Source organism: Pyrgilauda ruficollis, unplaced genomic scaffold, assembly GCF_017590135.1.
Source record: "Pyrgilauda ruficollis isolate IOZ18807 unplaced genomic scaffold, ASM1759013v1 scaffold132, whole genome shotgun sequence".
NCBI lineage: Eukaryota > Metazoa > Chordata > Aves > Passeriformes > Passeridae > Pyrgilauda > Pyrgilauda ruficollis.
Window position 1 is genome coordinate 408,555 of NW_024511655.1, and position 22,965 is coordinate 431,519.

Below are 22,965 nucleotides of genomic sequence, written 5' to 3' on the forward strand. Positions count from 1 at the left end.
TCCTGTGGCCAGATCACTGCTGACCCTTGGGCAGCTCTGCTTTCCAGGGCCTGCTGGACACTGCTGAATTCCTGGCTCAGTTTAGAGCTTTCCTGCCTCTGTCTGTGCATTTCTCCTTTGTCCTCTGAGCAACCTTCAGCTTTTATTGGTTCTCTGAGTATATTTCACTCGTGACCATCTGTATTTTTGCATTCTGTCTCTTATGCTGCCCTTTCCCTTGTGGTGAATGACCTCTGTTTTCTCTCTCAGATCTGCTGCTTTCAGCATTTGTGTGTTGACAGTGTCAGATGGGGCTCCTTCTTTGGACTTGTCTTATCTCAGAAGTAGGTTTTGGGTGGAAAATTGAGTTTTTTCCTTGCCAGTGAATTGAAAAATGGCCTAGGGAGGTTCTTGTGGAGAAGCCAATGCACCTAAAATGACTGAACTCCACATTTTGAGGAAAACAGATAGAATATTTGTGCTAGGCTAAGGTTTGGACTCAATGATCTTGAGGTCTTTTCCAGCCTAAATGATCCCATGATTCTCCAAGACTTTTTATAGCACTTTTTTGACAATGGCAGTTTTTTTAAGTCTGTGTTATCAAAGAAACATTCTGGCTTATGTGACCCACACACAGGTTGCCAGAGGTGCCATTAACTATTGTTGGATTTGAAAGGAAGCTTGGATATGTTTATCCTTGTGGCCACAAGTCATGGTTTCCCAGAAGATAGTGGGGATTCATCGTGGTTTGGGGAATTCGCTGCTGGATTTTCCAGCTGTTCCTGGAAAATGCTAACTGGTGAGGAGCTTCAGTGTCTGACCCAGATTCTGACCATTACTGAAGGAAACTGCGGCCTGTTGTGACAAACATGAGCATTTCCATTTTTCCGTGGTTTTACTGTTTGCTCTAATTAACAGCATTCGGCAGGGGATTGTTTTGCTGATAGCAGTAGCTAATAGCTGGTTGCTTAAGGCTTCAGTCACGTACTTAGCATTTGGTTTAACTTTTTCCTGACTGCTAACAGAGAAAAGAATAATTACTGAATATTGCCATCATCCTCTTGGAATGATAATATATATTATAAATATAGGTGGGAATTAATTGAGCTCTAAGGTCTCTTCCAACCCAAGCCATTCCATGATTCTGTGATGCAGACGTATGAATTCTGAAGATTTGCATTATATAAAAATTGGCAAAACTTGGGATTTTTTTAATAGAGCTCTAGGTACACCGTTATCAAAAAAGTGTTGAGCAAGCCAAGCTTGTTCTCTGTTTCTGAGTTAAAATGGATAATCAAAATGCACCACCTGGATTCTTTGCTCTGCTGAAATACAATCAGTCTGCAAAATTCCATGCTGAAAGTGAACCCAGGGCCATTTGACTGGCCACCTACTGGTTTGGCTACTGAACCACAAAAATGCTGCTTTATTCAATGTTTTTCCACACACCTGCATCAGCATGAAGATAAATAAATCATTGCCTGACTAAGTTTTTGCTGTTAGATTATTTTTAGCTCTTATTGACTCTTTCTTACTGTCACTCATTAATTTTAGAATAAAGGAAGAGGATTAACAAACTTCAGCTCACAAGAGAATGATCAGCTTCTAATGACTACCTAACATATTGATAACTGTGTGATTTTCTTGCTTAAAAAATAATTCTAATTCAGGTCTGTATGCTGAAATTATTGTGTATTCAGTAAGCCTAAAATTCACATTTTGGTGCTTGCACAGGAGGGTTCCCTTCACACAAATCCTGCTGTTATTTGCATTTCTGTCAATTTATTCAGCAGAATATCTCTGACTTTATTTATCAACATGGGAAAGTTCCAATTTTATGTTCCTTCCCCAGCAGAGTTTAGCAAATGCAGCATTACTGTATCACTGTAGGCCAAGTAAATCTAGCTAGACTATACTATGTTGTTGCTTTTGTTTTTAAGAATTCATTAGCTGAAAAACCCCAACAAAACCCTTTTGATTATAATTTAATTATAATTTTTATTTTCAAGGTATTCATAATTTCAAACAAGCTAATAAGTTATTAGTGTGCTGCAAGAAATTGTGAAATCAATTAATTCTCTGACTTGATTCTCTGGATGAATTTGTCTCTAAAAACATTCTCTTGATGTTTTTTCTGACCTTTCTCCTTGAATGCTGAACTGAAGTAGGTGCCCGATATTTGTAAACAGTAATAGGCAAATGCACATACCTGTAATTGGCCATTTAGATAGATCAGGGGTCTTCCCATCAAAAAAGTTCTGACCTGGATATTTTCTGGATTTCCATGAAGGTCTGGACTCACTTGTGCCTTTTGGAAAATCAAAGCTGTTGTGGTCCAAGGCACATTTTGCATAATCCTGGTTTCAAAAGTTTCCTGCTTGGTAAATGGAGAATTATCTGCAAAGAGGATTAAGTCATATTCTGGAAGAAGATGAAACAAAGCTAGAAATTATTTCAGTTACTTCCTAAGTCAATACCACAGGGACTTCAGTCTTTTTTTAATCTGTTGTAAATGACACCTTCACTTTCCTGTGGTGGAAGCTGATGTAGCCAAGTTGATATGACGTGCTTTGCTGTTGCTGTTGTTATTAATTTCTAATTAAAGTGGGATTTAACAAGTCAAATGTGCTGTGGTGAGAAACAAGGACTGGTCTGCAATAATATCAAGAAATGGGGTACAAATAAATACATGTTCATTTATAATCTGCAGACTTGCTTTGACACACTTGAACAGTGTTTTCTTATTCATATTTCCTCCTAATTTGATGGCAGTCAAAATCAGACCTCTGACATTTCTAGAAGATCTGTATTTCTATCCAGTGTTTTGTATTCCTGCACAGACACTAACTGGATTAACAGACTTCAATTTTTTAATGTGCTTTGTCTCTCAAAACTTTTCATTGCTCCTGTAGGAAGAAGTTGCTGTACTTTTGTCCTCCTGATCCCTTTTGTGTTTTTGGGAAATAACTTGAGTTTTATGCCCACAATTTGCAGATTAAGTTTATCTGTATATATATCTTAGGTATCTTATATCTTATCTGTTTGTTCAAAGTGTTGGATTTTCAAAAAATAATTTTGATATCCCCTCTTCCACTTCAAAGTCTGGGGAACTGAAAGACAAATAACTTTTAAAAATTTTCAACCTTTTGCAGAAAATGTCTAGGTTTTTTGTTTGTTTGTTTGTTTGTTTGTTTGTTTTTTTCAAAAGTAGGAACCAGACTTAGAAGAAAAGTTAGATCGCAAGGGTCTAAAAATGATATAGGCAGAGGGAATGTAGGGATGACATCATGGCCGAGTTATTAATGAAGTTATCTCACTGCTTCAGATGAAAGGAGCACCATCATTGGCATTATTAGGGCAGAGACAGGATCACCAATCAAAATCAGGTCAGAAATAGCTGAAGGTTTTGATCAGATGATTCCATGTGATGCAGGATAAGCAGGACAAGCAGGAAAAGGCTGATAAATCCTCCTGGATCCACAAGAGGCTCACATCAGTGAGGTCCAACCTGGCCTTGGACATTTCCAGGGATCCAGGGGCAGCGACAGCTTCTCTGGGCAACCTGTGCCAGGGCCTCCCAACCTCACAGGAAGGGATTTCTTCCCAATATCCAACCTGAACCCACCCAATGTCAGCCTGAAGGCATTCCCCCATGAGCATCTTGAGATGTCCTTCTGGAATGGATGATCTCTCTCATGTTCTTCATCTTTCGGAGCCACAGACTTTACAAAATTCTGGATAAATACTTCAGAGGATAGGTCTTTTTATTATTTCTTCATGGATGATATACATTCTGTTAGTTCTTTGACACCAGAGGCTTCTAATATGGATAATAATAGTCCAGATGTTGCAGAGAGAGAGGTTAAAAATGGATTATAGATCATCTGTGCCTTTCTCAATGCAAAATGTCAGAGCCTTTTATCACTGGGTCAGTTACAAGGCAAAAAATATTAAGGAAATTTAGGAAATATTCTACTGGAAGCTGTCTTCTTTGGTTTATCAGTTACAGGGGCTGTGGAGAAAAGGGTGTGTCTGAGGAAAGATCTATTTAAAAATCATTGCTAGGGAAAGAATAATTCAATTTCTACCACCTGATTGTTGTTCTCAGAGGGGTACAAGACTTTGCTGTTCCTTTCCATGTTTTCCACTTGATTTCTATCTGTTCTTCCAGAGAAGAGCTAGAAAAGAGGTCAAATAGCACCAGCAAAATTTTAGATGACAACAGAAGGAGGCAAAATTACAAATTTTGCCCTTTTTCTGCCATCTACCAAGGGAATTTTTACTTACATACCAACGAATTTGTTGTTTTTTTTTCCTGAAGTGCAGCTTTCAATTCATTTGCAAGAGGAAGACTAGAGGTCCTTCTGTGCTCCATGTGGGGCTGTACATCAGGGGAAGCTCTTGCTTGATGGCTTATTCCTCCTAGATTTTTCAGCTCTTGTTTGCACCTCTGTTGGACAACTCGCATCATGATCTCCTCAAGCTCCACCTTCAAATGCAATAGGATTTGAGCATAGTTCCTGAAGGAAGTGTTTCTAGGATCCCATTCATCTCTCCTTAGATGTTCCATGCAGCACTACCCTGACCCCACATCCAGGGAGGGAGGGAATGAATATTATTCATCACAACCTTGTGTTGAAGCCGGAGAAAAATGCCAGGATGGCAAGGCAGACAGCAGTGCCTCAAAAGAATAAAGCAAAAAGGAGAACTGGAGAGACCCTGATGGATTGCTCTGGCTGTTGGGATGTTACGAAATTTTCCCCTCCAAAAATGTTAGTGGGCCATGGATTTGCTCTTCAAAGGTTAAGTCATGTTATGACTAATGCAGTCTGCAGCTCTGAGCAAAGCACGGCCTCCAAAGTTGTGCCTGGTGCCACAAGAGTGAAGCTGTGTTTAAAATGTCATTTGTGTACAGATAATTATTTCAATGGAACGAGACAGTCCTGGAGCGCTGGGTCCAAAGGAAGGAATTCAGAGCTGCTTCCCACCATCCCTGCACACATCTTAATTTAACTCCCTTTCCCCCAATTTTGTTTTTGGCTCTTACTTCTCCCTCCCTATTTTACAAAGGTATGAGCTGTCCAGACCCTCAGAAATCTGGGTTTGAGGAATTAATGAACCCTTTAAGCATCCATCTGGGATGCTGTGTGTGAAACATATGGTGTGCTGGGAGAGCCATTTGGGAAGGCAGGACCAGAGACCTTTCTGCCATGCAGGTGCCTTCCTGCCAGCAGACCTGCACACCTCCCTGAGAGCACACCAGGTAGTGTTCCACTGGAATATTGCCCTTTGATCCAGGCTTATATTGTGAAAGTTTCTAATAACCTATTAATTCACTGCACTGACTTAGTTCATTAACTTAGGAGAATAAAGTTTTGTATAAATATATGGAAACTTGGAATACTTTCTATATGTGGGGGAAGCATGGTTTAAAGGCTGCAAAAAACTGCTCCTGCTGTCAGGACTATTCCCTTTCTAATCTCAATGCCTCTCTTTGCCAGAAATAATTCAGAAGTGCCCAAGAAGCAAGATCAAGTTCCTTTAGTGTCTGATAAAACACAAATGACATATGTTCCTAATGCCAGAGGACTGTGAGAGCCACGGAAGAATCTGTTGTTGTTTGGCCTTTCCAAGTTTGGCTAGATAATTAAAAGAACTTCACAGAGGAAATGAGAAGCTAAATGGGGTTTTTAAGTCTTGGAGAAGCCATTAACAATGTTTTTCTAATAGGAGCCAGTCTTGTTTGTCAGTTTTGAAGGACAATATTCAGTGACCTGACAGTTTGAGGCTTGTAAATGAAAGATCAGTTGTGTTGAACCTGCAGGGCATCCTCTAGTTTTTCTAAAAATTGCTCTCCCCCTTGAACAATTATAAAATATGCTTTAAAAATTATCATTCTGACCATCTTGAAATAAAACAGCTCTGCTGCAGAGGTAGGTTCTAACTGGGATAAGTCTTCCCTGTACAGAGGGCTGATCCAACCCAGAAAAATATTCTTGTCCATGTCTCGAAGGATAACCATCAATATACCAGGCTCATTGCTTAGCTGCTGTTTTAACTGCTCAGATGAAAGAACAGGAGGTGATTGTTGTTATGGAGAGGTTGGAAGGCTTGAGAGCACCTGAAAACTGTTTCATTCCAGGGAAGCATAAATCCAGTGCAGTGGTCTGAGGCACATTGAAGCAGGAAGAGCCTGTCTGTTGGGATAAGCGGGAAGAGTTCCTCATGGTGCAGTCATAACTTAGGGAAGTTTTCCTTTCCCTGGGTTTATTGAGCTTTGCTGTGCTGTGGAAGGGTTTTTTCCTTGGTTGGTGTTCCCTGGGTAGTGTTCAGCACTTGACAAACAGCTAATTTTTGAATTGTTTGTATAAAAATGGTTAAGCTCCTTCCTACCCAATGACACCTGAAAGACATGTAATGGTTTAATAGTTTCCTATTCCTAAAGTGTCAAAATATAATTCATGTGTTTATTATGGGATGCATACGTTGAAAATATTTTCTTTTTGTACAGAAACTCCTTCCCCCCCACCCCTCCCTTCTTGCCAGGCTCGGCTTCCTCCTGATTTTCCCCCACAGTGGCACCCTGGGATGGGGACTGGGGGCCATGGCCAGTCCATCACACGTGGTCATTGGTGCTCCTTCCTCCTCAGTGGCTGGACTCCTCACACCCTTTCCCTGCTCCAGAGAGAGGAAGAGAATCCTCCATGAACTTCTCCGGCATCAGTCCTTCCCATGGGCTGCAGTTCTTCCCAAACTGCCCCAGCGTGGGTCCCTTCCTTGGGGCGGGTCCTTCAGGAACAGACTACTCCAGCGTGGGTCTCCTGCAGGATTGCAGGGGACCCCTGTGGGGTCACAGCCTCCCCTGGGCTCTTCCACAGGCTGCAGGTGGATCTCTGCTTCCCTGTGGACCCCCATGGGCTGTAGGGACTCAGTGACTCTGGCATCTGGAGCACCTCCTGCCTCTCCTCCTCCCCTGGCCTGGGGGCCTGCAGAGGTTTTTCTCTCACTTTTACCCACTCAGGTTCTCCCACCATTGCTGGTGGGCTTGGCCATGGCCAGCATGGAGTCCATCCTGGCATTGGCTCCATCAGACCCGGCAGAACCTTCCAGCAGGTTCTTATGTTCACAGCAGCCACCCACACAATCCTGCCTGCTGCCAAACCGTGCCACACAAGCCCAGAGGAAGTGTCTGCTCTGAGCTGTCTGTTTTGATACCATCAGACAGGAAGGTGCAAGCAGCAGAGGTAGAATTCACCCCTGAGCGCGCTCTGCTCCATACTACTGCTTTAGTAATAGAGTAGTTTCAGCTGGGGAGGACTAAAGATGTAGCAGCTATTTATAGCAAGGCTGCCTCTAAGAAGGTGTTTATTTTAGTCTTGCATGACTCATCCTTATTCTTACATAAAAGACAAGACAAAGTGCAGTTCACTGACTTTGGTCACTAATCAAAATACTGGCAAACTCTCAAAGTGCCTGACTTCCCTGTGTCTGTCTTTTTAATCTGTGTCTTGCTGCATGACAAAAGGGAAGGAAATAAGTAACCAGAGTTTATTCTTTCTGTGACTAAGTATTATCTAGGAAGCTTTTAGCTAATCCAGCTTTTACAGTGAAAATTCTGCACCTCTATAATTCACAATGAAGGTTTTTTTTGTTGTTTGCTGCTTCTTGCTGGCTGTCATGGTGCGGGATGAAATAATCGCTCTTGGCCACATTACATCTCCTGCAACCTTCCAGATGGGCTGCAGCTATGTCAAACAAAATGCTTCATCTCTTCTTGATAAATTATGTGATAACCCCGGGGTGAGGCCAAAAAAAAAAAAAAAAAGGAGAAATAAATCCAGTTATGCATAGTTAAGTGAGGGCATTCTTCATTAACCCACAGTGGAGATGTGGGGATGCTGCAGTAGCAGGGAGTGAGAAGCTGCCCATGAGCTTTGCAAAGAGGTGGTCCTCATTTCCAAAGGCATAAAGAGGAAAATATAAAAGCAGCACATGCTCCAAGGCAAAATGAATGCAACTTTTCCAGGGAAAGCAAAAACAGGAGTAAAGAAGGCAATTGAAGCCACAGTTGATAATTAGGATTTCCCGATGGAAATATTTAAGAGGACTTTGCTAATGTTTTGGTTGGAGCTGTGATGAATTCAGTACTCCAGACCTGAATAAAAAAATTAAAATTATACTGCATTTCCTGCTTAGAAGGCAAAACAAGAAGCAAAGCCATAAAATATATGACTTGCACCACACTGGTTTGAAAAGTGAAAGATCACTTCGTCTTTTCCAGGTGGAGGAAATGAACCTTGATTTTTTATCACAGCCTGCAACCCATCCTTCCTTCTTATTCTTGGCTTGTAAAATTTATCAATTTTACTCTTTTGTTTGGGCATGTGCTTTTCTGGCTGAAGAAAACGGGCTCTGTCCTAGTTCTGAGTTATGCTTTGTTAGTGGCTTAACTCCTCAGTGTTATCAGAAACCTTTTCCATAGTTAAAGGATGAATTTGATCCTAATTCTTGCTCCATCCCTGTTTCCCTGATTATTTAGTTGATCTTACTGAAGTGGGTGGGAAAGATTTGTATTTGTCATATTCCTGTCTGGTGAGGGTGATCTAGAATTTGTAAAGTGTCTCGGTGCAGAAAAGCTGAGCCACCCTCAGTGGGAATAGACTTTAATGGCACCAAATTAGGGCTCTGATGAAATGCTCTTAAAGCTCAGAATTCAGGCAGACAGGAATATATTTCCCATGCATAGCAGGAGTCGTGTTATCAAAATAAAGTAAAGGTTTAGGTGATTGATTTGTAGCTGAGAACATCACAGCTGCACTGTCAGGAAGGAAAACTTCAAGTTATAATCACAAAAGGTGCTGTTTGGCCTCCTTTGGATTCTGAAAGAGAAGTTTCAATTGCTAAGCAACTAACCCCAAGATTCTGTCTATTCTGGAGCAATTATCAATTTAATCTTGGTGCAGATAGGTGATGATAGAGTTCTAAGATGCAATCTTGGTTTCAAAAGTTCCAATAAATTTGATTTATTTTATCTGCAACAGAGACATTTGTTTGCTTCTATCCTAAGGTTTAGGTTTATGGGAAGGAACTCCTGAACCTACTGAAGGATGTGCATGCCCATGGCAGGAGGGCTTGGAACTCTAAAGGTCTCTTCCATCCCAAACCATTCTATGGTGCTGGGATTTTATGATAAAATTACTCATTTTTGAGCAATGATGGAAATATATTAGATAGTAACTTGAGAATCTGATGCTTTGAGGAGGCTGCATCCTGTTTTCTAGGTCTTTGATCTCTAACCAAAGTGACAAAATGTCTGTTTTTAGAGTTCTTGCATCCACACAACTTCCTACACATGCCTATGCCATAGATGCAGGAAAACTTTCCAGAGAGTTGCTGCTACTTTCTTCCATATCCTCAATTTCTAGGTACTGCTCTGTGAGACACTCTCTTCTTTTCTCTTTGAAAATAACGCTGGACCTGAATGTCCACAGAGATCAGGAATTCCCAAACAAACAGCCACCAGGCCCAGAGGAATAGCACAGAAAATCAGGAAACCCGAATTATTTGCCCTAACTTTGGCATACAAAGCCCAGTGAATTTTACAAATTAGTTTTTCCAGTTTTGGATGCAGCCAATTCCTGAATTATACAATGAGATTCAGTCTCTCCTGGAGCATAAAACTTCCAGCTCTTTCCTTCTGGGCAAGAACGCTGAGAAAGAACTGCCATATGAACATAAGCAAAATGCTTTAAAGCTTTCTGCTGGGGAAACGTTTACACTGGGGTCAATTTGTGCTTAAAAGGATGATTTTCCCAATCCTTTGTCCTTTTGTTTTATTTTTAAGTAGCACTTGCCTGTTGTACCAACATTGGCCATTTGATGGAGTCGGTAAAGTCTCTATCAGATTAGAGCTGCTCTTCCCCGCTTAGAAATTAGAAGGACTAATTAATGGCATCTTTTTGTCTGCCTGATTGATTTATTTATTTGTTTTTAAATTGCTGCCTCGGAACCCCCCAGCTTTTTGCTGTTCCCTGCCTTTTAGCAGAGTTATTTCTAGTGCCTCTAGTGCACACACCTACATTTTTCTCCATTCTTCTGGACAAAATTGTGCTCCCTCAGTAAGGAATGTGCTCTGGGTGATAAGCATGTATTCTATACATGTGTGAAAGGAACTATGTATTAGCAACAATGGCTCACTTAACTATTTCAGACAGCATATATTTAGGGTGGCTAAAAATAGTTTTAATTTCAGAGACTCTCGGGAGCTTTGGTCATGCATCAGGCATTCCTTGCATTCTGCAGGAAGATGCTCTGAAGGCTGACAGTCATGCAGTGATCAAAGCCAGTGGCAGAAGATATTCTGTCCTGGATTTATGCAATTCCTGGAGTGCTGCCTGTGCAGGATTTGGGGGACACAGTAGTAGGAGTGAGTAGCACACACTAAGGCTGCTTTTTACAATGTTTCCTAGAGCTGAAGCTTTTATGTTGCCTCAGTCAGACTCCAGAAGCTAAATCTTGCCTTTCATGGCTGTCTTCCTTGTAGTCTAAAAAAACCCCACCTGGAAATCAATAAAAAGCATATTAGGATGCACTGAAATTATCCCTCTACCATTGCCAGGCTTGTCAATGCCAGTAACTGGGACAAAGCTGATTTAGGTCAAGGTATTTGGAGAGAAATCAGATGTGATGCTACTGCAATTTGGGCAATTAGGCAAAGAGCTCAGAGGCTGGAATAAAAAAGAGGATGGCACTCAAGGAGAATCAATCACTACCTTAAAGTCATCTAAAATTTATACATTAGAGCTGTGAGTGTGCCTCCTTCTCACAGTTCTGTCTCCGTGTGAGGTGGGAAAGCCATGTGAGCAACGTGACACTAAAGGAATTGTTCCTGCTAGCTGTGAAATGAAATTGGTAACCTCCAGCAGGGTTACCTGGTGGATGTTTGGCAAAACGCAAAGTTCTTTTTCCCAGGTTTATCTGCAGCGTGTAGAATTCACATAGGCTGGGAAATTCAAGTATTCCATGTTCTCTGGGATGTGTGGCCACTGGCAGGGAGCAATGTGCTGTCACACAGATGGAGTCAGGCTCCAAAGCAAGGCAGCTGCGCCCACCCAGTCCCTGGAAACGGTCCCCAGCCTTTGCTGCTTCCCAAATCCTGCAGTGGGAGTGCCCTTGAAGGTGCTGGCCAAGCAGGATTTAGTAGCCCAGCAGAGGCTGAGTGCTCAGGAGGGGCTGGATGAGGTGGGTGACATTCCATCTGCATTGCTGTCGCTGGCCCTCCCCTGGATGGGGATTTAGGATGAAGTTTTGGCACATCAGGTGCTCACAGGAATCATTCCAACACCTTGGGTGGTTTCGTCTCCTGTGCAAGGGGATGCAGCTTGCTGAGCACCTTGGGAATTTGAGCTCCTGGGTCTCCCTGAGCCCATCCATCAAGGGCAGTGTTCGAGTCACACTGACATAGTTTTTGGCAATTCCAACTTTGTGGGAAATATTAGCTCTTTCTACAGTGCCTCCAAGTTTGAAACCTTTGCCTAAGAGCTTGGCTAACATTTAAACTCCATTCTACAACACCTGGATATAAATTTAATTTGAATTATAAGGGATTTGCATAATATTTGGTGTTTAAATCAAAGTTTCCCTCCCTTAGTTTTGGAAGCACATAGCATTTCTGCCCTTTGGTGTGCGGCAGCACCATCTCTTTCTGTTCTTCTTAACAAACTATGTTATTTTTCTGATTTTTTTCGTGTGTGCCTAAGACTTAGTTCACATTCCAAAATATTTTGCATAGAATCAAACTCAATGGGGCTTCACTGTTCATTAATTTTGGGAGTTGGGTTGCAGAGAAAATTTAGGTGGCAGGAGAACAAGTCTGCAAAATTGTGATTTTGGGTATCTTTTCTAGTGATCCCAAAATTACTTTTGGTACAAATGGAACTGCTGCTTTCTGACTGAACATCCTGTTATGTTGTTGTTGCTTGGGCTTTGTTTGGCATTCGTGCTTTGTTCGTCTCCCTCTCTTCGGTGCCTGTGCTCAGGTTTGGGGCATGCTTATCTCCACAAGGCTCTTCTGCTGAGCTGCTCTGTTGGCACGAGGTTGTGCAGCTCTTGAGAGCGTTCCTGAAATGTCAGTGTGTCACGGCACAGACTCGTCCCCAGCATCACCCAGCTGAGCATGCTGCTGCTGGCTCCGGGCGCTCAAAGGAAGCAGGTGACAGGTTTGGCTTCCTTCTGGCCACTAGAAGGCAGGAAGGGTCTCCAAAGGAGTTTCCAAAGCTTTGTTTGGATACAGAATCAGACTGTGGAGCAAATGTCCCCGAAGGAGAGGCTGCAGCATCTCTGGCTGCTGCGGGCTGGGAGCAGTGCAGAAGGCAAAGCCTTGCTCCACTGTTCTGCCTTTTGCTGGGAGGGTGTTCCCTCGGGACTGGTGCTCTCTGTAGCCAAGGTGGAGCCTCTTTAAAGGGCAGGAAATTGCCTCGTGCTCTGTGAGTCACCAGATTGTCCCAAAATAGATTTTTATTTCCAAAGTATTTACAAATAAAATCAAACCTAATGAAAGGTTTGTTGATGATTCTTATTCTCTATGACAAAATGCTCTGAGGAATCTGCTCTTATCCTCCTCTGATGCTTGTTCACTCACCAAAATAAATCATTCCCTCTTAAGAGAGGAGCTTTTTGCACTTGTACTCTTGCTTGAGAAGATAAAAAGTGGTTATTCTGTGTGGAGAGTAAGTAAATTACTTGTCGTTTGTTTAAAGTGGCAACAAAAAGCCTTATTATGAATTAATGAAGTTGCTCTTATAAACAAGTTTGTTTTCTTTTAAAAGAGCTGCGAAAGTTGTCTTTGGTTGCTTTTGTTGAGTTAATATTGTGTAACAGTATTTGTGTCTCCTGTCTGTTTTACATTACACTTGTGCCTATAGATTTGGATGTTGTTTTGAGGTTGTTTTAAACTAAACATTTCCATGTCTGTAACGATGCTGTGCAATGACTCCACCACTGATATCTCTTTTTGGGGTTTATCTTCAGTTTGGGAAGTCTGGCATAAAACACGCACAAAGCTGCATTATGGTTAGTGCAATCAGTAATTTTCTAAATTAAAATAAGGCACTCGCACATCACCAGCTGACTGATGGGTATTTCTTCATTCTGTTCTAACACAGAAAACATTTTTTATGTGAGTTTATTCTGTGATTATTCTGTATGTGCTTAGACACTCCTCAGGCCCAGATTTCAGTCCTCATTCCCATGGCCTCCAAATTAAATTTCCAAGGGATTCCAAGTTTAAGGCAGCCTTGTTAAAACTAACATGGCTTTAAGAAAGAATTATCTCCATCTGCTCTAAGATTAGGTTTTCCTGCATAAAGAGGGATGCATGAGCAATACATTTTTTTTTAATATTGTTCTTAGAGCAGATGCATTTTCTGGAAAGTGACTGTATGTGGGAGGAGGAAATATAGATTATCAACACATGATGACAACACTTTCTGTCAATATATCTGTGTAATCTCTGGGAAGGTTTTAACAGAAAATCATTGAAATGTACAAAACCAGGCAGTTTATATCCCATGTACAGGGTTTAATTTTAAATTGTGTTGCCTGACTTAGGGTGCTTACCTAATGTAAATGAATATTGGGCTGTATTATTAATGCTCATAAAGAGATCTATATTTTGATCCATATTTTAGAATTCTCTGCCTAATGGTCTTTAGTGTAGGTATGCACAGCTTTAAAAATAGAAGGGCTCAGCCTGCGAGCTTCTACCTCCTGTAAATACTTATCAAGTGGTTCATTCAGAATTCAAATAAAGATCCATTGTCCTCCCAGTGCTTGCATAACAGCACTGCAACTCCCCATTTGAAAAAATATGATATTTTTAGGGTGGAACACAGCCTCCTGTTTTCCTCCAGCGTTGGGGTGGGAATTGTTTAAGGAGGGTCTGAAGCCCTTCATCCCTTTGGGGCAGGGTGTACAGGTGGGCGCTGTTCCGAGGGCACAGCGGGAACGGGAACGCTGCCTCAGCTCCCTCTGCTCCCTGTTCCTGTCCCACACAGCAGCACAGGAGAGAGCTGGAGCTGGCTCCAGAGATAGGCCTGGCTTGGAAATGCTCTCTGCCCAAAGGGGATCCTGTTCTTCCTGCTGCCCTGGATCAGCAGAATAGAGCAGCTCCACCCACTGTGCTGCCCTAAGCTGGCCCAGCACTCAGATCACAGTGACAGTCTGTCATCCAGAGCAAAATTATCCTTTTGTGTTTTGACTATTTTTTTCCCCTCTGGAGTCAATTTATCAGAAGGGCCTCATGAAGCATCAGTGACTGTGCAGAGGGAGCAGCAAACTAAGATGTGGGTGACTGGCCAGCAGAGGAGCATGGAGCGATGGGAGTTTGTTTTCCCACTGCTTGAATGAGCAGCCTGGGTCCCTTCCCTTCCCTTCCCTTCCCTTCCCTTCCCTTCCCTTCCCTTCCCTTCCCTTCGAGCATCCCCCAGCAGAGGAGGATGACTGGATATGCCAGGGGAATGAGATGGAAGCAGCTCTGGTTGCAGTGGTTAAGCAGTTTTAGATTTTCATGCATGCTTTCATCTGTGAAGGGCAGACATGCTAGAGATGTTTCTTTACCATATGGGTGACCTCTAGTTTGCTATTTTTTGGTACTCTATTTTTGGTGCTGTCTATGTACCATAATTTATAGGCTATGAGAACAAATTCAATATAAGAGGCATGTTCACAAGATGAATAATGTAAAGGTACTCTCTGTTGCACTTCAAACTTCATTTTCATTTCACTGAATTTTAAACTAGTACATTTTTTTTGAGCATTGGAATGTGGGCAAAAAAATTAGTTATCGGCTTATCTTCAGTGAGTTTATTTTAAGCAAAAAAGAAGCAAAACAGATGTGCACAGTTCATTGGATATTTTTCCCTGAGAGAAGTTAAAACATGAGAAGCTGCCACCTCTTGCACCTGGCAGACATCAGACAAATTCATCTTAAGTGCCACTTAATTGATTGCAGAGCACTGCAGTTCAATCAACTGCAATAAAGTTAATTGAACCTCTCCAATGAAATGTGACTTAAACCAAAGGATTCAAAACAGGAACAGGTACTAATTAATGGAGGCCATTATTTTTAATAGGAGAGGGTCCAAGTAATCGAGTGATGTTTAAATGTTCTGTGTAGTCTCACGAGGATGGAAGTCACTTACTTGAAACAGCTTTCAGGTTAGATATAAGTATGCAAAATCCAAAATTTTAGATAAGAGTGCTAATTTAACATAGTTCTGCCTTTTAAATCATGCCATGGGTAAGAGATGAAAAGCAGCACTTAACCCTGCTGCTTTTTTGGGGTATCAGCTTTGATCCCAAACTAATCCAGTGAGTTTGTACTAACTAGAAGAAAACAAGTTGTGCATTTCCCTTGAGGGAGGTCAGACACTGGCATGGGGCCAGTCTTAGCTGGGTGAAACACAGATGAGTGCATGACCATCTTTATACGCTGGTTTGACTAAAGTTAGACACGTTAAAAAAATTTTAAAAGGACTTTGAAGGACTGACAGCTGTTATGCTCCATTCAGATTTTCAGCTTTGTCATATTATTAAAACGTGTTTAACCAAGGCAGGACATTACTCCCACATGATATGTTTGTAGAATGCTGGGAAAGTAAGGGGGAAATAAAGTCTATTTAGGCTTTTGGTAGCTTTACACAGGAAGAAAATAATACAAACTGGTTACATCCATGACAGAAATTAGAAAAAATACCACTTCTCAGAGGTTCTGGGCCTAACAGGAATAGCAGGGACAAGAGAACTGAGAAGTTCCAAGATGGAGCTTGGCTAAATGTTAAGAAACAAATTTTGTGATGCAGTTGCCATGACAACCAAGGAGTCTGGAGTTTATGATCTGAGATGCCTCTTCCTTCCAGTGCCTCTCTCAGAAATAGATGTTCCTGAGCGCAACTGAAGCTTTGGTGCGACTCATGGGGATGAAGCGGCTGAGCCCTTCCACAACAGCTCTGCTGTCTCCAGGCAGAGACCACATCCCTCAGCGCTTTTACCACTGCTGAATCAGCCCAGGGAAAAGTCTTTGCCTGGCTGGAGCAACCCTGCAGGTGCCAGGTTCCAGCAGGCTCCAGCCTGTCCTGCTGCCCTCGCCCAGAGCAAGCACCAGGCAGTGACATCTCCCTTTGCCACGGGAGCTGCAGCAGAGAAGGCACAACATTCCCCATGTGCAAACAGGGGCAGATGTGGTGATAGGATGGAATCCAAAACTTCAGGACATTGTCTCTCCACAGGGTGTTTTCTTTTAGGCATCTTTTATCTTGTTTGTGTGCCCCAATACTTGAGTTTATGCCAAGACATTTATACTGTAGCAAGGCTATGAATGATTTTGATGGTTTTCCCTTAATTCATATGCACTTTTTTTTCTGAAAGGCTGTCAAATACTTCCTTATAATATTTCTTGTTCTGGACAAACCACATAAGTGACAGAATTCAGGTGGGAAGTTGCCTCCTTTGATCACCTAGTACAATTCCATGCTCACTGGCTTCATCTTTACGTCATCCCATGCACCAGGGCAGGCAAGTCTGTGAGCAAGTGGATTACTGCAAAAACATCATTAATGCAAGATGGCAGCTGGAATTTCCACATCCTTGTATCCCTGCTTCTGTGAAGTTCTTTGTTTGTTGTTTTTTGTTTTTTATGGGGTTTTTTGGTGGGTTTTTAAAGCAGCTTTTAAATCAACAGAGTGCATGAAGCCTCTGAAGCATCTTTTACACCAAAGTAGATTAAATGGGATATTTAATCAAATATACAGGTCAAACACCTGTGGGAATCAGTGATGTTTGTGGGAGATCAGAATGTAAAAAGCTTCCCATTTGTATTAGAAAATCTTCAGGAATTTTCCAGAGACTCTTCCAGGCCAGCTTCAGAAACTGTTGAAATAAATGAATAGTTGGAGCCTGGTGGACTGAAGCCATTTGCTTCTGTCTATTTAAGCTTCTGTGGTGGGATGGGAATAATTGGGTTTGCAGAGACAAATTCATAAATTAATTTCCATTATGGGACTCATTTATATATTATATTATTACTTTCTATTTTAATCTAAGACACAGGTTAAAATCATGTGCTAGCTTTTTGGGACAGTTAATCCTGGTATAATTTGTGGCGAAGTGCATTTTGTAAGCACATAAAATGTCACTACACCAAAGCATCTTTTGGCTTTGGACCTTTTTGACTTGCCTCCTCCTTTGAATCTGTGGTTATTTTTATATTCAGGTCTTTCCTGGGATGCTCAATAAGAAGTATTCTGCCAACAGAATTTGTGCAAATTTACTTTCACAGAAGCCTTTCTGGATTCACTATGTACCCTTGTGCATTCAATCCAGCTTTAGTATGAATTTAGAGGATAAAATAATAGAGTTTTTGACGCTAAATATGCTTGTCAGGTGCAAATCTGGACATCTGTGCTGGTTTGTGCTAAAAGCTGCTCCAGCCCATCCCAGTATGGCCACAAACACCACAACCCCTTGCTGGTTTTCAGTGGGTGACCTCTGGGTTGGCACTGTGGGTACACTGAGAGCACAAATAACTTCCCCAAAAGTCTCTGGGTCACTGTGTCTTTCTTCCTCTCACATTTTAGTCTCCAGATGGGAAACTCTTACTGGCTGCTGACAGGCAGTGCCATGTGCACAACTCCGTGGTTACTTGAAATGCAGAAGCATCATTTGAGCCTGCAAAATCTCTTGTGAGCTATTTATTTTCGCTGGTACAAATTGTGATTGGGTTTGTGTGTGTGAAATATTTATCAAAAAGGGTGAATTTTAAAAAGCGTGTAGGCAGGGGGTTGTAAGTGTGTGTAACGGGTTTGGGGGTTTGTTGGGTTTTTTTTTTCAAGCAGTTCAGCAGATAAGAAAGAGCTTCTGAGAAGCTTCTTCTGGGAGGATGTGCATTCCCAACTTCAACCATTCTGCAATGGGCATCCCAAGCATAATGATGGAGTTCTGTCTACTTCATTGCTGTTAAAAATTATTGACTGCCTTTTCCACTGAGGGAATGTTTTGGTAATGGAAGGATTAGGATGATGCATTGAAGAAATCAAGACTTTTTTTTTTTCCTATATTTTTTTAATCTTTTTTTTTTATTATTTTTTTTATTTTTAATTAATAGAACAAAGTCTGCAAAGGTCTCTTTTTCTGGTAGTGGTTTTTTTTTTTTTTCCTTTTGCACCTTCCTACAGGAAGGCTGCTCTGGTGAATGTGTTCCAGCTCATGCATCTGCCAGCTTACAATGTGCAGGTTATTTTACTGTGCAGGTTATTTTACTATTATATTATATTATATTATATTATATTATATTATATTAATTATTTTTCAACCCATTTCATAACTGCATTTCTGGGGAAAAAAAGTTTTTATCCAGGCTGTTTGGACTATTTTTAAAGACATTCATGAGATCATATTACTTCATAAATTAATTCTCTCAAAGTAATTTCCATCCCACTGCCCAGTAACCAGATGATAATAAAGGATGATTTTGAAAAATACAGAATTCTGAGGCTTTTCCCAAGAGTCCAGAGTGGATAGAGGAGAGTTGTTGAAATTGTGAGATGTCCCAAAGGGCAGTTTTCCTTGCATTTTGTTTCTTGGATGACCAGATTTCATTGATGTAGCACAGACCCAGCCTCCTCACACGTCTATTTCTATTATCTATTTTCACTTATAGGACATAGCAGAAAAATGTTTTGTGGAATAGTAGAAGGAAAATAAGAACCTCAGGTTTTGCAGTGAAAGATTGCAGAAAATATGCAGAAAGATTGGGTTGAAGAAGAAGGAAAGACACAAATCTGTGCCTGCAAAACAACTTTACTCTTTGTTTCTAGAGCTTCCTTCCAAACACCTAGCTGCTAAAAGAAAAAGTAGTTTTTGAGTGTTTTAAAGAGTGGGATTACATTTAATACAGAGAACACAGGTGATTATGAAATGAATTGGCACAGTTGGAATAGATACCTGCTTTACTGGTTTACAAACTCTCCTAGCCAAAGCTTGAAGTGGAAGTTGAGAGAGATTTGCCTCAAATTATTCACACCTGGAAAAGTTTTGCTGAATAAATCAAACTAAAACTGTCAGACAAACCTGCTTGAACTCTGGTCTCTCACTGCTTAACAGCCCTTCCTGCAAGCATTTGGCTTCTCGATGAAATATTGAAGAAGGGTAAAAGAAATAATGTCACTTATAAGCTGTTGACAATTCCCAAGTTATTACTTTGTAATCATGCTCCAGTTTTACCCCCTGAAGTGCTAAAGACTGTGAAGATGAGGTTCTGCTCTTCTGGTGCCATGATACTTTTGTTCTCTAGTATTTCCGTAAGACTCTGAGTTAAATAACCTCCAGCTCTCCTATCAATATTTTTATTTTATTTATTTTCAGATCAATCTTTTCAGTCCCAGCTCTTGTAACTGTGCCTTTTCAACAAAGCTGCTATAAACAGTCATTTACAGGTTCTGTTTCTGAGGCAGCTTTAAAAAAATGTGTTGTATATATTTGCTCCTGCTCTAAATGTTAAATATCATTGCACAGAACGATGGGAACAGATGGGATGCTGCATAAGCTGTTTATCATATTACACATTTATCACTTTACACTAGTGAAGTGTACATGTGTTTGATTAATATTGACTTTTGATTTGTTTGGAGGGCTCTATTTTTTGACAGCATTAGGGATTACATTGTAATCCTTACTGGTTTCCAGGCTTGAAATTTAATTCCAGTAAAAATAGAGTGGATGCATTCCATAATTCTTAATTACATGATTTTTTTTTTTATGTGAAAAAAATTACCTGGTTGAGGCTTTAATACTGGAAGGATTCAGAAGTAAATGGGTACACTGTTTGCTTCAGTATTTTAGACAGATTAAATTTAGATGCCATTGGTCCAGCTAAATAAATATCTCTTGGAATTAAATACCAGATGCTAAGGAGGTGTAAAATAAAGCAAACCAGCAAGAGTCCTATTTAAATCAATATTCTTTTATACCCTCCACCTACAGAATGAGAGAACTTCGTCTTTGCCTGCTCAACAGGTCTGGATGTTCAGCATGTGTTCCACCTACGTCACAGTACTTGGAACCAAAAAAGCATCTCCAAAAGCACCCCGAGCTCAGGCACAGAGCACACAGCTCGTCCTGTAGGCTCCCCACTGCAGCACTCTGTTGAAAAGACGGCTTACCAATGCACTGGTTCATTAAAATGCATTTTGGCTCAGCTGAAGCCTGAAAAAAGGGAAGGTTTTCCTTCCAGACAATGGATGGAAAAATGATTTCAGGTTGGAGTGGGGCGGCTTGTGCTGTTTGTTCCGCTAAGCAGCAATAATATTTAATGAGAGATTCTGCTCTGAACTGTAAATCCTTTAGAGTGTGAGATGCCCAGCCTGTCAGAATAAATAGAGGAGGCTAAAAACACTTACTTTGAAAATGACTGTTCATTTTGGGAGGCATTGAGTGATCTCAGTGAAATATTACTGAGTCAGTGGAATTTTGGAGAGAGATCAACTTCCCAGCATGTATCCTGGCAGCAGCTCTTCCTCCATTCCTCAATATCTTTTATGTTCAAATAGCACAGGCAGCACTTCAGTCTTACATGTTGTCATCATTCAAATTTCAGATAACTTTCAGTGACTCCTTATAGATTGAATGAATAAATAAATTACTTTTAGCTGTGCTTATTTACATGCCTCTGCTTTCTTCTATGTCTATTAATTGATATTATGGAAAGACAAATCCAGCAAAAATGATGATTTAGTACTAGAAATTACTGAGAGTACATATACATATATTTTAAAATATATATATAATATATATATATTATATATATATAAAAATATATATATTTTTCCCCCCCTAAGCTAAGTGTTGCAGTGCAGTTTGAAGTTTAATTGGCATGACCACAGTTACTGCTCAGGGCTTCATGTATTTAACTCTTCTTTTTCCTTGGACACTCTTTGGACCTGCTATGGCCCTGTTGCCTTTGCTTCCAGGACAGGAGATCCTCCAGAAACTTGCAGAAGTAAAATTCTAGTCATTGTAAATAAAATATGTAAAGGGCATGATTTGGTTGAATTTATTTAGATGTGCATTTCCCAAAGGAGTAGCTTTGTTTTCTGGTCATCATGTCAGCTGTGCACTGTTCCTTAAATACATATTTTCATTAAAAGGCAGTAACTAGAAATTCTGTTTCTATCTGTTCCTTCCACGTTCTTTTTATAAAAATGATAGAACAAAAAGTTTCTGCATTTTGGTCTAAAAGACTCCTTCCTTTCTGTGCAGGTTAATAATGAGAATGTAGTGAAAGTTGGCCACAGGCAGGTGGTGAACATGATTCGACAGGGGGGCAATCACCTCGTGCTGAAGGTTGTCACAGTAACCAGGAATCTTGATCCAGATGACACAGCAAGGAAGAAAGGTACATTTTTCTCTCTTCCTAATGGACTCTTCTGCTCTTCCTTCACAGAAAACCAAGAATGGGCATGAAATTACTGTTTTCTAAATTCTGATTTATTAGACTTTGCTTCTCAAATTTGAAATGCCCTGTTCTTTTTTAAGTTGGAGTGATTTAATTCTGTTGGGTTAGACATTAACATGTGGCCAAAAGAGCAGTGTTCTCTCATCATGCTTGGCATTAATCTCTGTGAGTTTTCCACATGTATATGTCTGAGGATCTTGTAGTAAAATTTCTTGCAGTAGTGAGAGAGGAAAAGCACTAAGAAGAAATGATCTTTTATTAATTTCAAATGTACTTGAAATGGGGGTAGTTTAGCAGTGTTTCTCACCCACCCATCCAAAAAACCACCATGAAAACTTCACCCCAATAAAAAGAGGAAACAAAAAAGGAATTTACACTGTTTCCTTCACCTTAGATGCCCCAGAGTTTGGCTTCCCAGCTATGCGGGGAAGTCATTAGGCCCTCATAATTATAATTAAGCAGGAAAGATTGCTGCTGCTCACTGGTGCTCCTTGCAGCTGCAGCACATTGCTGAAAGTTCCTGTTCCTCCCACAGTCCCATGAGTTATCATTCACACACACCTGGCTCTTCAGCACGGGAGCAGGTGAGGGGCTGGCACTCCAGCATCCCTCCTGCTCCATGAAATTAAAACTTTATGTCTATGCTGGAAGTGTTTTTGACCTCCACTGCTTATTAAATATAATAATAATTAAAAAGCAAAAAAGAATGAGACCAGCTTGTGGGGCGGAGGGGAAAGGCTGTGTTAAACTAAATCATGTCCCAGCATGGTCTTGCATTATTTTTGGCTTGATGGAAATACTGTTCACACATTTTAAACAAACCTTTTTGCCTCTGCCTTTTGGTATATATCATATTGACCTTAAATGTAGACACAGGACAAGGGGCAATGCTTTAAACTGAAAGACAGCAGGTTTAGGCTAAATATTAGTGGGAAATTCTTTACTGTGGGGGTGGTGAGGCTTTCCACAGGGTGCCCAGAGAAGCTGTGGCTGCCTCACTCCTGGAAGCATCCAGGGCAGGATGGATGGGACTTTGAGCAACCTGGGATAGTGGAAGGTGTGGCAGAGGGGTTGGAATGAGATGATCTTTTCTGACCACCAGAAATATTTGTTACCAGGATACTAAAGCACAGATGGTAGTTTCTGTGCTAGATTATTGCCTGGATATTTTAAGATCTTATATATTCTGAGGATCACCCGTTTCCCTTAGAGTCACCTTAAAAATTCAGATCCATGTGAATGGTCTTTCCTGTATTTCTCGGATTGAACAGTTTCTGCAAAGATTAAATTAATCTGCCAGAGATTGGCTGGTGCCCAGGAGGTTTTTAGCTCTGCATGTTTCTCAGAAGGGGCACCACTGCTGCGAGGTCCTTTCTCTGGAAAACCCTTTTCCTGCTGGGAAACAGAAGTGCACAGTTATTTAGCTTTAAATGTTTCTATGTATCCTGTTACATAAAAGCTTGCGGATGTATCAAGCA

General features: G+C 40.9%; 1 protein-coding gene across 2 annotated transcripts in view; it reads left to right on the plus strand.

Moving 5' to 3' along the window:
• Positions 1-22,965, plus strand: part of SHANK2 (SH3 and multiple ankyrin repeat domains 2) — a 240,978-nt gene that overhangs the window by 183,978 nt on the left and 34,035 nt on the right. For both annotated transcript variants that reach the window (XM_041459183.1, XM_041459184.1), the window contains one exon: positions 21,292-21,427. In XM_041459183.1, the coding sequence (XP_041315117.1) occupies positions 21,292-21,427 (136 nt within the window). The remainder of the gene's footprint in view (positions 1-21,291; positions 21,428-22,965) is intronic.